We start from the raw sequence: 12,043 nt of genomic DNA, 5'->3' as shown, positions 1-12,043 counted from the left end.
AAATGTACTAGTTATGGAAGCCCATTTCTAGAAAAAAAATCATGCTTTGATAAATCTTAATAATGACATAAGTCATAATTATGACAAGCTGTAAATATGACATACTAAGTAATAGATAATTTTAAATTCTGACAGTCACAATTCTGACAAAGTTAATTTAAACTTTTTATCTTATAATTATGACAGAAGTTTTCAACATTTTAATGTCATAATTATACTTTTTAATGTCGTAATTATGACTTTTTAAGTCAATTTTGACTCATAATTTCTATTTATGTCAATTATTACTTTCTCTTTTCATCACATAATTACGACTTTGAATGTCATAATTGATTTACGAAAGCATTTTTTTCTTATGTGGCAGAAATGGGTTTCCATACCAATAATGTTTACAACATTCAAAAAATATTTTCATTACAGTGAAGCTTTTCCTAAATCATTTTGTCATTAAAAAAAGTCTTAACAGTTTTTAAAATTTTGCACTCCCCAGCAAATTCACTTCAGAAAAGTCGAGCTATTCAAAAGAATAATAAACTGTTTTGAAATGCAAATAACACTGATTTTTCAGCGAAAATGGACTTTAAAAATATAAAAGCACATAAAATATAATTATATATTCAAAGGATGACATGTGCAATAATTAATAAATCAATTGAGTAAAAACCCATTTGAATATCCCGAGGTAACTGGTTATGCTCCGGCTCGGATCCAGCCTCGTATGAAGACTTCAGATGACCCAACACCTGTGAATAGAGGACGCCTACTCCAGAACACCAAACATGGATGATTATACAGAAATATTATTTTATCATTGCTTTAAAATGCACACTAATTTGTCTTAAACTATCTTACAACTACTTTCTGATATCATCTCATTAAATGGTTTTGTAACATCGAAACATGCATTTTCTGTTAAGCTGCTTTGAAATGTTATTGTGAAAATCATTATACAAATGAATGTTTGAAGTAAATGAATTGACTTGAAAGAGCCATTGCATTGTTGGTTACTTTACCATTTTGAAGTTATGGACCCAATCTGACAAAAGTTAGAAGAGCCATCACACTGTTGGTCCATTCGGGGGAGTTAAAAGTTGCACTGGGACCTTATACCCAGTCATCAAAGTTCAGGCATTTTTACTGTAGCGTTATGAAGTTATGGACCCATGAATTTTACAAACATGACAGTAGTTGGAAGAGCCATTGCATTGTTGGCCCAGTTGGCGGCGCTATTTCTCAGCTGCCTTTGAGGGTACGTTAAAAGTTGCACTGATGCCTTATACCCAGTGTGCATGACTGTCACCATGTCACCAGGCAGCTGAGAAATAGCGCCACCAACTGGGCCAACAATGCAATGGCTCTTCCAACTACTGTCATGACAGAGTAGCCAGGAAAAATCTTAAACAAATATGTGATAATTTTGATTTAACACAGGTAGTCAAGGGTCCAACAAGAAAAACTCATAATACTGAAACGCAGATTGATTTAATCTTTTGCAATAAACCAGAAAGAATTACAAAATCCTTTAATATGATCACTGGACTATCGGACCATAATTTAGTTCTGGTGACAAGAAAGTTAACTAGCAGAAGGTTTTGTGTTTCAACTGTTAAGGAGAAAGAAGTATCTAGAATACCCAACAAAGTACGGGATCAGTTTATAGATACAATAAACAGGTTTAACTGGAGTAATTTGCTAGCTGGGAAAGATGTACATGATGGAAGTACAGTGCTTACAAGTAGACTACAGTATTTTATTAAGGAGATTACCCAAAAATTTAGAAACAGAAATTATAAGAATAGTCTCCCATGGATTAATGCTGACATTCTTAATATGATGAAAGAACGTGATCTTGCAAAAAAAAAGGCTAACAATTCACAATTAAGTACTGATAAACACCGTTTTGCAATGTTGAGGAATGAAGTTACATCTCAGTTAAGAAAGTCAAGGGCTGACTTTTTTCTAACCATTATAAACAATGCAGGGGGCAATTCAAAATTGATTTGGGATCAATTAAACAAATTGCTGGGGCAGGAACATAAAGACAGAAAACCTGTTGATCTTGTGTTGGATGGGAAAAGTATTTCTGATCCAGCTGTGGTTGCTACAGCTTTTAACAACTATTTTGTAGACTCTGTTGCATCTTTTGCACAGGGTTTCTCACACGTAGATATTAGTAAGTGCCCTATCTTGTCGTCAGAGCACAGCCTTGTGTTTTCCAGCGCTTCTGAAAGAAATATAGAATCCTTAATCTGTTCACTTAATACTTCTACTGCGAAAGATGTCTTTGGTATGGATAATACAATGTTGAAAGAATTAGGTCCGTCCTTGCTTATCCCCATCACAAAAATTATTAATCAATCGATGTCTGTGGGGGAATTCCCAAATGCTTGGAAATTATCTATTGTTTCCCCTTTATTTAAATCAGGAGACAGACAAATCATTTCCAATTATAGACCTATTAGCATTTTGCCAGTAATATCTAAGGTTTTAGAAAAATGGGTGTCTCAACAGATTAGGAATCACTTCAATAACTCAGTCTTTTCCCTTCATCCATTACAATTTGGATTTAGGACAAATCACTCCACTGAGACAACAAACTGTTTATCGAAAATATTAAATCATTGCTTGATAGGAACAAGGTTGTTGGAGCTATTTTTTTAGATCTTAGGAAAGCCTTTGACACTGTTAATCACAATATTTTACTGTCTAAACTATCTCATTTTAATTTTTCAGATATTGCTCTAAAGTGGGTAGCATCTTATCTTTTTCAACGATCACAAACTGTACGTATTGGCAGCTATCATTCTGAACCTCTTCAGTTGTCCACTGGAGTGCCTCAAGGGTCTATATTGGGCCCCCTTTTGTTTTGCATGTATATTAATGACTTGCCAAGTGCGTGCCCAGAAGTGAGAGTTCAGATGTTTGCAGATGACACTGTTTTATATATACATGGAACATCAAAAGCAGCAGTGGCAGCCAAACTTACGAAGGCTATGGTTAAAATTAGTGAATGGTTAAACCACTGTAGCCTGCAGTTAAATCTTTCCAAAACAGTTGGTATGTTTTTTAGTAAAACCACCAACTCTGCAGTTGATCCGGACATTTTTATTACCGGTGAAAAAAATCTAATTGTCTCAGAATTTAAATATCTTGGTATTATCATTGATTCCAAACTTAAGTTTAATTCTCAGATTTCAAATACTGTTAAGAAAATAAAATTTAATTTATTTAATTTTCGATATATCAGGAATTCAATGTCTACCCAAGCTGCCAAAATGTTTATGCACTATATTTTATTATTCATATGATTATTCATATGATATTTTCGCATATGAATTATTGTCTAACTACTTGGTCTCAGGCCAACCACTCCGCCTTGCTCCCAATACAGACTATATATAAACAAACGCAAAAAATGTTTGATAAGAAACCACATCATTTTCATCATTGTAAGATTTTATCAAAATATAATTTGTTGAGTTGGGAAAACTTTGTTAAGTTTTCAAATGGCTGTTTAGCTTATAAAATTCTCAATGGCCTGGCCCCACCACCTCTTAGTGAGTTTCTGAGTTTAAGATCGGAAAACAGTCGTCTCACTAGAGGAACATCTAGAAGGGACTGTGTTATTAATTTCAGGAAAACTGCTTTTAGTCAGTCTGCCTTCTCTATTAAAGCCTCGAAAGAATGGAATGACATCCCAACGTCAGTTAGAGAATTAAACTGACGTTGTTGTTTTCTCTGTTGATTTTGGAAATTGTAGGGTTTGTTGTATTCTTTTATATTTTGATTAAATTGTTGTATTTGCATTGTATTTTTAGGTTGCCTATTGTACATCTGGCCTAGGACTGCAGATGAAAACTAGCCTTTTGGCTAACTCTGGCATATTTTGACTTATCATGTTAATATGCATTGTCCTTGTAATAATAAACTAAACTAAAACCATGCCAAATTCCAGACAGTTTTACTGTAAAATTTTGATGTTATGGACCCATGTATTTGACAAATGTGACAAAGTTACAAGAGAAATTGCATTGTTGGCCCAGTTGGTGGCGCTATATCTCAGTCGCCTTTGAGGGTACATTAATGTTTCACTGGTGTCTCATACCCAGTGCGCTTGACTGGCACCCTTCTGATTTGCAGACATATTTACAGTAGCATTATGAAGTTATGGACCCATGAATTTGACAGAGGTGACGATTCAGTTAGAATAGCCATTGCATTGCTGGAACTGGATTCAGCCTCCTACATCTCAGTGTTTCTACTGTTGTTATTTACATTAAAGTTAAAACAACACAAGTTACTGTCAAACAGTTCTGGAAAAGTCTCATCTCTCGCCTCAGACTGACTTATTATGGGAAATATCTTCAGACACCTCAAATGAACAAATCATATAAACTAGCCTATAATTCACACAGACTTCAAATATGAGCCTATACTGATGTTATGATTGCGTTTTAACATTTAACACACATTTCAGACTGTATAACGATCACTTTAACACACACTAGAGATGCGCGGTTGGCAGTTACAGCCGCGGACTCCGCGGATAAACCGCGGATCGGGCGGATGACGTGACGAAAAATAATATTTTAATTAAATTCGGACGGGTGGCGGGCGGTTGAACCAATCAAATGAACCAATCAAATGAAAAATATATCTATACATTCAGCGGATGGTGGGCGGGTGCGGTTTTGAAAATTGGTCAAAAACGTGGTGCGGATGGATGGCGGACGGATGATGAGTTTTGTGATGCGGTTGCGGATGAAATAATAGCCCATCCGCGCATCTCTAACACACACACACACACACAGTAAATCAATCCAGTGCAGCAGTGAATTGGTCAAATCATTTTATTAAAAAATGTCATCTAAGGAATAATGTAAACCAGTTTAAACACATCTAAAAATGACTGCTTCAGTTCATCTGTAACGCAAACTCGACTACATGTAAAATCCCTCCGGATCTAGAGGATCTACGATGAATATGACACGCGTGATCATGTTTGTTCATAGGCATAGAAACAACATTCGTCTGTTTTTTTGCACACTCATACACTCGTCTCGCTCAGGGAAACGTGTCAGTTCGAGTCCTCGAGGTTGCCGCTCTTTTGGTCAGAATCGTTGCACAGGCGGTCCATGATGCTTTGCAGGCTGGGCTGAACGATCCCCAGCAAAGGCCTCTGGGAAGGGTCTCCGTTCCAACAGGCCTCCATCAGCTGCCAGCACTCCTCATCGAACGAGGCCAAGCGCTCCGGCCGGGAGCCTGAAACAGCCGAAACATATCTCACAATTCCGACTTGAAGAATTAAAACGTAATTGAGGAAAAAAGAAAAAAAGTCAAAATTATGATACATAATTTCGCAATTACAAATTTTTAATTAAGAATTGTGAAATACAAACTTGCAGTTGTGAGAAAAAAAGAAAAAAGTTAAAATTGTGAGAAAAATTTGCACAATTACAAGATTATATTTCGCAATTCTTAATTAAAAATCGTAATAGCGAATTTTGTATCATAATTTTGAATTTTATCTTTTTTTCTCAATTACGTTTTAAATCTTTGTTTCAAGTTTTTAAATTAAAAATTGAGAAATACAAATTGCAGTTGTGAGAAAAAAGATACAATTGTGAGAAAAATTCACACAATTACAAGATTATAATTTCGTAATTCTTAATTAAAAATGTAATAGTGAATTTTGTATCATAATTTTGATTTATATTTTTTTCTCAATTACTTTTTAATTCTTTTATTACAAATTTTTAAGTAAGAATTGCGAAATACAAACTTGCAGTTGTGAGAAAAAAAGAAAAAAGTTAAATATGTGAGAAAAATTCGCACAATTACAAGATTATATTTCGCAATTCTTAATTAAAAATCGTAATAGCTAATTTTGTAACATAATTTTGACTTATCTTTTTTCTCAATTACGTTTTAAATCTTTGTTACAAATTTTTTATTAAGAATTGCGAAATACAAACTTGCATTTGTGAGAAAAAAAGAAAAAAGTTAAAATCGTGAGAAAAATGTGCATAATTACAAGTTTATATTTCGCAATTCTTAATTTAAAATCATAATTGCGAATTTTGTATCATAATTTTGACTTTCTCACGACTGAGTTTATATGTCACTATTATGACTAAAAAATTTTAAAAAGGTAATTACAACTTGATATTTCCCAATTATGTCTTTTTTCTCATTTATGAGTTTATATTTCACAATGCAAGTTAGAAACTCATAATTGCAAGTTTATATCTCGCAAATCTGACTAAATGTAAAAAGTATTTGCGAGTATTAGTATTATCTTTTGATAACATTTTGGGTTTTTTTTCCTTACGTTTACATTTTTTTCTCACAATTACGAGTTTACATCTTGCAATTCTGACTAAAAAAAGGGGCAGGGCAAACGCTCCGGCCGGGAGCCTGAGACGCAGAGAGACTCGGGAGCCAATCAGCATGTGCCGATATTTACCCAGAGTTCACAGCTGAAGGAGAAACAGCACTCTGACCTTTCTTGACGTTGGTCCACAGCTGGTCTTTACTGGAGCATTTCTCGAAGGCTTCTGGGAGTTTGACGGAGCCGGTGCACAGATACCAGAAGAGAATCCCGAAGGCGTACACGTCCACGGAGTTATCGTACTTTCCTGCCGGAAACAAACAGGAACTATTTATATTTATTGAAAAAATGTAAATAAAAAAAGTTGATATTTTGACAGTCATTTTCATTGTCCGATAAAAATGTATATTTTTTAATAGTTTAATTTTTTATTTTAATTTTTTATTAATTTTTTTAAAATAATCTTTTAAAGCCTACATTGTAAATCACTTTGTAAAAAGTACAATAATTTTTTTTTTCAAATTTTCAAATCATAATAATTGATATGGTCTGATATTAAAAATGACCACAAATTATAGGTTTAAAAAAATAATAATAATTATGGTCCGATATATGTCAAAATAAATTAAAAACAAAACACTGAAGTCAGTCATTTTAAATGTTAAAATTAAATGTAAGCATAAAAAAATTACAATTTAATCATTGTCAGATCTGCTACAGACTGTTATTTAATATTTGACTGTTATTTAAAAAAACATGAATCATTTAATATGAAAGGATTTAAGTGAGTATCAGATGACAGTAAAACTCATCTAAATGTATAAAACAGATGAAAAGAGCATTAACTATTTAATATACAACATAAATGAATGCCAATTAATGAAAAAAACATTAAAACCAGTCAATTACTGATAAGATATCAATATATTGTGCATCTGTACTTGAAATAATTAATGTAAATAAATTGATTTTGAAATAGTGAAATAGTTTCCTCAATATTTTTACTAAATGTATGAATAATTTTTACCATTTCGTTCATCAAAAACACATCACACAGTAACAGTTCTTGAACATGATAACCGATTCAGTGCATGTTTGAGTCATTTGAGTCGATTCAGTGCACGTTTGAGTCATCTGAGTCGATTCAGTGCATGTTTGAGTCATTTGAACCGATTCAGTGAGCCGTTTGACTGAATCAGTCCAAGATTCAAACCGATGGGGCTTTTACATTTCATTCAGTCTGATTTGCCAGTTTGACAGATTCAAGCTTTATACTTCAAAATAAACTTGTTTATTAATAAAAAAAATTTGCATCATGCACAACTGATCATTCATTTTTAAACATGCTAATTTATTTAAAATTCGAATAGTCGAACATTGATGACTAATTATTTGTATATGTTTAACTAATAATCTGTTTAACTAAACATACTAATGATGTTTAGTCATTTGAGTTGATTCAGTGAGGAAGTGAGTTGTCTGACTGATTCAGTCTGATAATAAACAGATGACTCTTGAGTTTGATTCGCTGACTGATTCAGTCTGATATTAAACATATGACTCTTGGGTTGATTCACTGACTGATTCAGTCTGATATTAAACATATGACTCTTGGGTTTGATTCGCTGACTGATTCAGTCTGATAATAAACAGATGACTCTTGAGTTTGATTCACTAACTGATTCAGTCTGATATTAAACAGATGACTCTTGGGTTTGATTCGCTGACTGATTCAGTCTGATATTAAACATATGACTCTTGGGTTTGATTCGCTGACTGATTCAGTCTGATATTAAACATATGACTCTTGGGTTGATTCACTGACTGATTCAGTCTGATAATAAACAGATGACTCTTGAGTTTGATTCACTAACTGATTCAGTCTGACATTAAACAGATGACTCTTGGGTTTGATTCGCTGACTGATTCAGTCTGATATTAAACATATGACTTGGGTTGATTCGCTGACTGATTCAGTCTGATAATAAACAGATGACTCTTGGGTTGATTCACTGACGAATTCAGTCTGACATTAAACAGATGACTCTTGGGTTTGATTCACTAACTGATTCAGTCTGACATTAAACAGATGACTCTTGGGTTTGATTCGCTGACTGATTCAGTCTGATATTAAACATATGACTCTTGGGTTGATTCGCTGACTGATTCAGTCTGATAATAAACAGATGACTCTTGGGTTGATTCACTGACGAATTCAGTCTGACATTAAACAGATGACTCTTGGGTTTGATTCGCTGGCTGATTCAGTCTGATATTAAACATATGACTCTTGGGTTGATTCGCTGACTGATTCAGTCTGATATTAAACAGATGACTCTTGGGTTGATTCACTGACTGATTGAGTTTGATTCACTGACTGATTGAGTTTGATTCGCTGACTGAATGAGTCTGATAATAAACAGATGACTCTTGAGTTTGATTCACTAACTGATTCAGTCTGATATTAAACAGATGACTCTTGGGTTTGATTCGCTGACTGATTCAGTCTGATATTAAACATATGACTCTTGGGTTGATTCACTGACTGATTCAGTCTGACATTAAACATATGACTCTTGGGTTTGATTCGCTGACTGATTCAGTCTGATATTAAACATATGACTCTTGGGTTGATTCGCTGACTGATTCAATCTGATATTAAACAGATGACTCTTGGGTTGATTCACTGACTGATTCAGTCTGATATTAAACAGATGACCCTTGGGTTGATTCACTGACTGATTGAGTTTGATTCGCTGACTGATTGAGTTTGATTCGCTGACTGATTCAATCTGACATTAAACAGATGACTCTTGGGTTGATTCACTGACTGATTGAGTTTGATTCACTGACTGATTGAGTTTGATTCGCTGACTGATTGAGTTTGATTCGCTGACTGATTCAGTCTGATATTAAACAGATGACTCTTGGGTTGATTCACTGACTGATTGAGTTTGATTCACTGACTGATTGAGTTTGATTCGCTGACTGATTCAATCTGACATTAAACAGATGACTCTTGGGTTGATTCACTGACTGATTGAGTTTGATTCACTGACTGATTGAGTTTGATTCGCTGACTGATTCAATCTGACATTAAACAGATGACTCTTGGGTTGATTCACTGACTGATTGAGTTTGATTCACTGACTGATTGAGTTTGATTCGCTGACTGATTGAGTTTGATTCGCTGACTGATTCAGTTTGATTCACTGACTGATTGAGTTTGATTCGCTGACTGATTCAGTCTGATATTAAACAGATGACTCTTGGGTTGATTCACTGACTGATTGAGTTTGATTCACTGACTGATTGAGTTTGATTCGCTGACTGATTCAATCTGACATTAAACAGATGACTCTTGGGTTGATTCACTGACTGATTGAGTTTGATTCGCTGACTGATTGAGTTTGATTCGCTGACTGATTCAGTCTGATATTAAACAGATGACTCTTGGGTTGATTCACTGACTGATTGAGTTTGATTCACTGACTGATTGAGTTTGATTCACTGACTGATTGAGTTTGATTCGCTGACTGATTGAGTTTGATTCGCTGACTGATTCAGTCTGATATTAAACAGATGACTCTTGGGTTGATTCACTGACTGATTGAGTTTGATTCGCTGACTGATTCAATCTGATATTAAACAGATGACTCTTGGGTTGATTCACTGACTGATTGAGTTTCATTCACTGACTGATTGAGTTTGATTCGCTGACTGATTGAGTTTGATTCGCTGACTGATTCAGTTTGATTCACTGACTGATTGAGTTTGATTCACTGACTGATTGAGTTTGATTCGCTGACTGATTCAATCTGACATTAAACAGATGACTCTTGGGTTGATTCACTGACTGATTGAGTTTGATTCACTGACTGATTGAGTTTGATTCGCTGACTGATTGAGTTTGATTCGCTGACTGATTCAGTTTGATTCACTGACTGATTGAGTTTGATTCGCTGACTGATTCAGTCTGATATTAAACAGATGACTCTTGGGTTGATTCACTGACTGATTGAGTTTGATTCACTGACTGATTGAGTTTGATTCGCTGACTGATTCAATCTGACATTAAACAGATGACTCTTGGGTTGATTCACTGACTGATTGAGTTTGATTCGCTGACTGATTGAGTTTGATTCGCTGACTGATTCAGTCTGATATTAAACAGATGACTCTTGGGTTGATTCACTGACTGATTGAGTTTGATTCACTGACTGATTGAGTTTGATTCACTGACTGATTGAGTTTGATTCGCTGACTGATTGAGTTTGATTCGCTGACTGATTCAGTCTGATATTAAACAGATGACTCTTGGGTTGATTCACTGACTGATTGAGTTTGATTCGCTGACTGATTCAATCTGATATTAAACAGATGACTCTTGGGTTGATTCACTGACTGATTGAGTTTGATTCGCTGACTGATTCAGTCTGATAATAAACAGATGACTCTTGGGTTGATTCACTAACTGAATCAGTCTGATAATAAACAGATGACTCTTGGGTTGATTCACTGACTGATTCACAGACTTAAGAATCACACAGAGATCGGGTGTTTTCGGACCTGTGAAGAGTTCTGGTGCCATGTGGATGGGCGTCCCAACGATGCTTCCGGACATCATGGCCTCGGGTTTACAGAAGCCCAGGTCCGTGATCTTGGCCCGGTTCTGTTTGTCCAGCTGCACAGAAGAACAATCCCAGCATTATGAAGCTTGTCTCAGAGACCCGGACCCGAATCAGATGCGGATCAGACACGGGTCAGATACGGTTCCTCACCAGAACGTTCTTCAGCTTGATGTCCCGGTGCAAGAGACCCTGACCGTGCAGAAACCGGATCCCCTCCACCACGTCCAGAGCGATCTGGAGACGCTCCTTCAGAACCAGACCCGCCTGACAGAGACAGACACGTCAGAACCACAGACAGAACCACAGACAGAACCACAGACAGACAGAACCACAGTCAGTCAGAACCACACCACAGACAGACAGAACCACAGACAGACAGAACCACAGACAGACAGAACCACAGTCAGTCAGAACCACAGACGGACAGAACCACAGTCAGTCAGAACCACAGACGGACAGAACCACAGACGGACAGAACCACAGACGGACAGTACCACAGACGGACAGAACCACAGACGGACAGAACCACAGACGGACAGAACCACAGACAGACAGAACCACAGTCAGTCAGAACCACAGACAGTCAGAACCACAGACAGACAGAACCACAGTCAGTCAGAACCACAGACAGTCAGAACCACAGACAGACAGAACCACAGTCAGTCAGAACCACAGACAGTCAGAACCACAGTCAGTCAGAACCACAGACAGACAGAACCACAGTCAGTCAGAACCACAGACAGACAGAACCACAGTCAGTCAGAACCACAGACAGTCAGAACCACAGTCAGTCAGAACCACAGACAGACAGAACCACAGACAGACAGAACCACAGACAGACAGAACCACAGTCAGTCAGAACCACAGACAGACAGAACCACAGTCAGAACCACAGTCAGTCAGAACCACAGACGGACAGAACCACAGTCAGTCAGAACCACAGACGGACAGAACCACAGACAGTCAGAACCACAGACAGTCAGAACCACAGACAGTCAGAACCACAGTCAGTCAGAACCACAGACAGACAGAACCACAGTCAGTCAGAACCACAGACAGTCAGAACCACAGTCAGTCAGAA

The 12,043-nt window shown here is 36.3% G+C and overlaps 1 protein-coding gene across 1 annotated transcript in view; it reads right to left on the bottom strand.

Annotated features, from left to right (window-relative positions):
- Positions 1-4,832: 4,832 nt before the first annotated feature.
- Positions 4,833-12,043, bottom strand: part of dstyk (dual serine/threonine and tyrosine protein kinase) — a 33,537-nt gene continuing 26,326 nt past the window's right edge. The window contains exons 11-14 of the mRNA XM_084116719.1: positions 11,113-11,226; positions 10,901-11,015; positions 6,504-6,638; positions 4,833-5,262 (exon numbers count right to left, since the gene is read on the bottom strand). Coding sequence (XP_083972845.1) covers positions 5,078-5,262; positions 6,504-6,638; positions 10,901-11,015; positions 11,113-11,226 — 549 coding nt within the window. The 3' untranslated portion in view covers positions 4,833-5,077. The remainder of the gene's footprint in view (positions 5,263-6,503; positions 6,639-10,900; positions 11,016-11,112; positions 11,227-12,043) is intronic.

Source organism: Abramis brama, assembly GCF_963993115.1.
Source record: "Abramis brama genome assembly, chromosome: 6".
In the NCBI taxonomy this organism is placed as follows: Eukaryota; Metazoa; Chordata; class Actinopteri; order Cypriniformes; family Leuciscidae; genus Abramis; species Abramis brama.
Note: the sequence above shows the minus strand (reverse complement) of the source record. Positions and strands in the feature narration are given on the sequence as shown.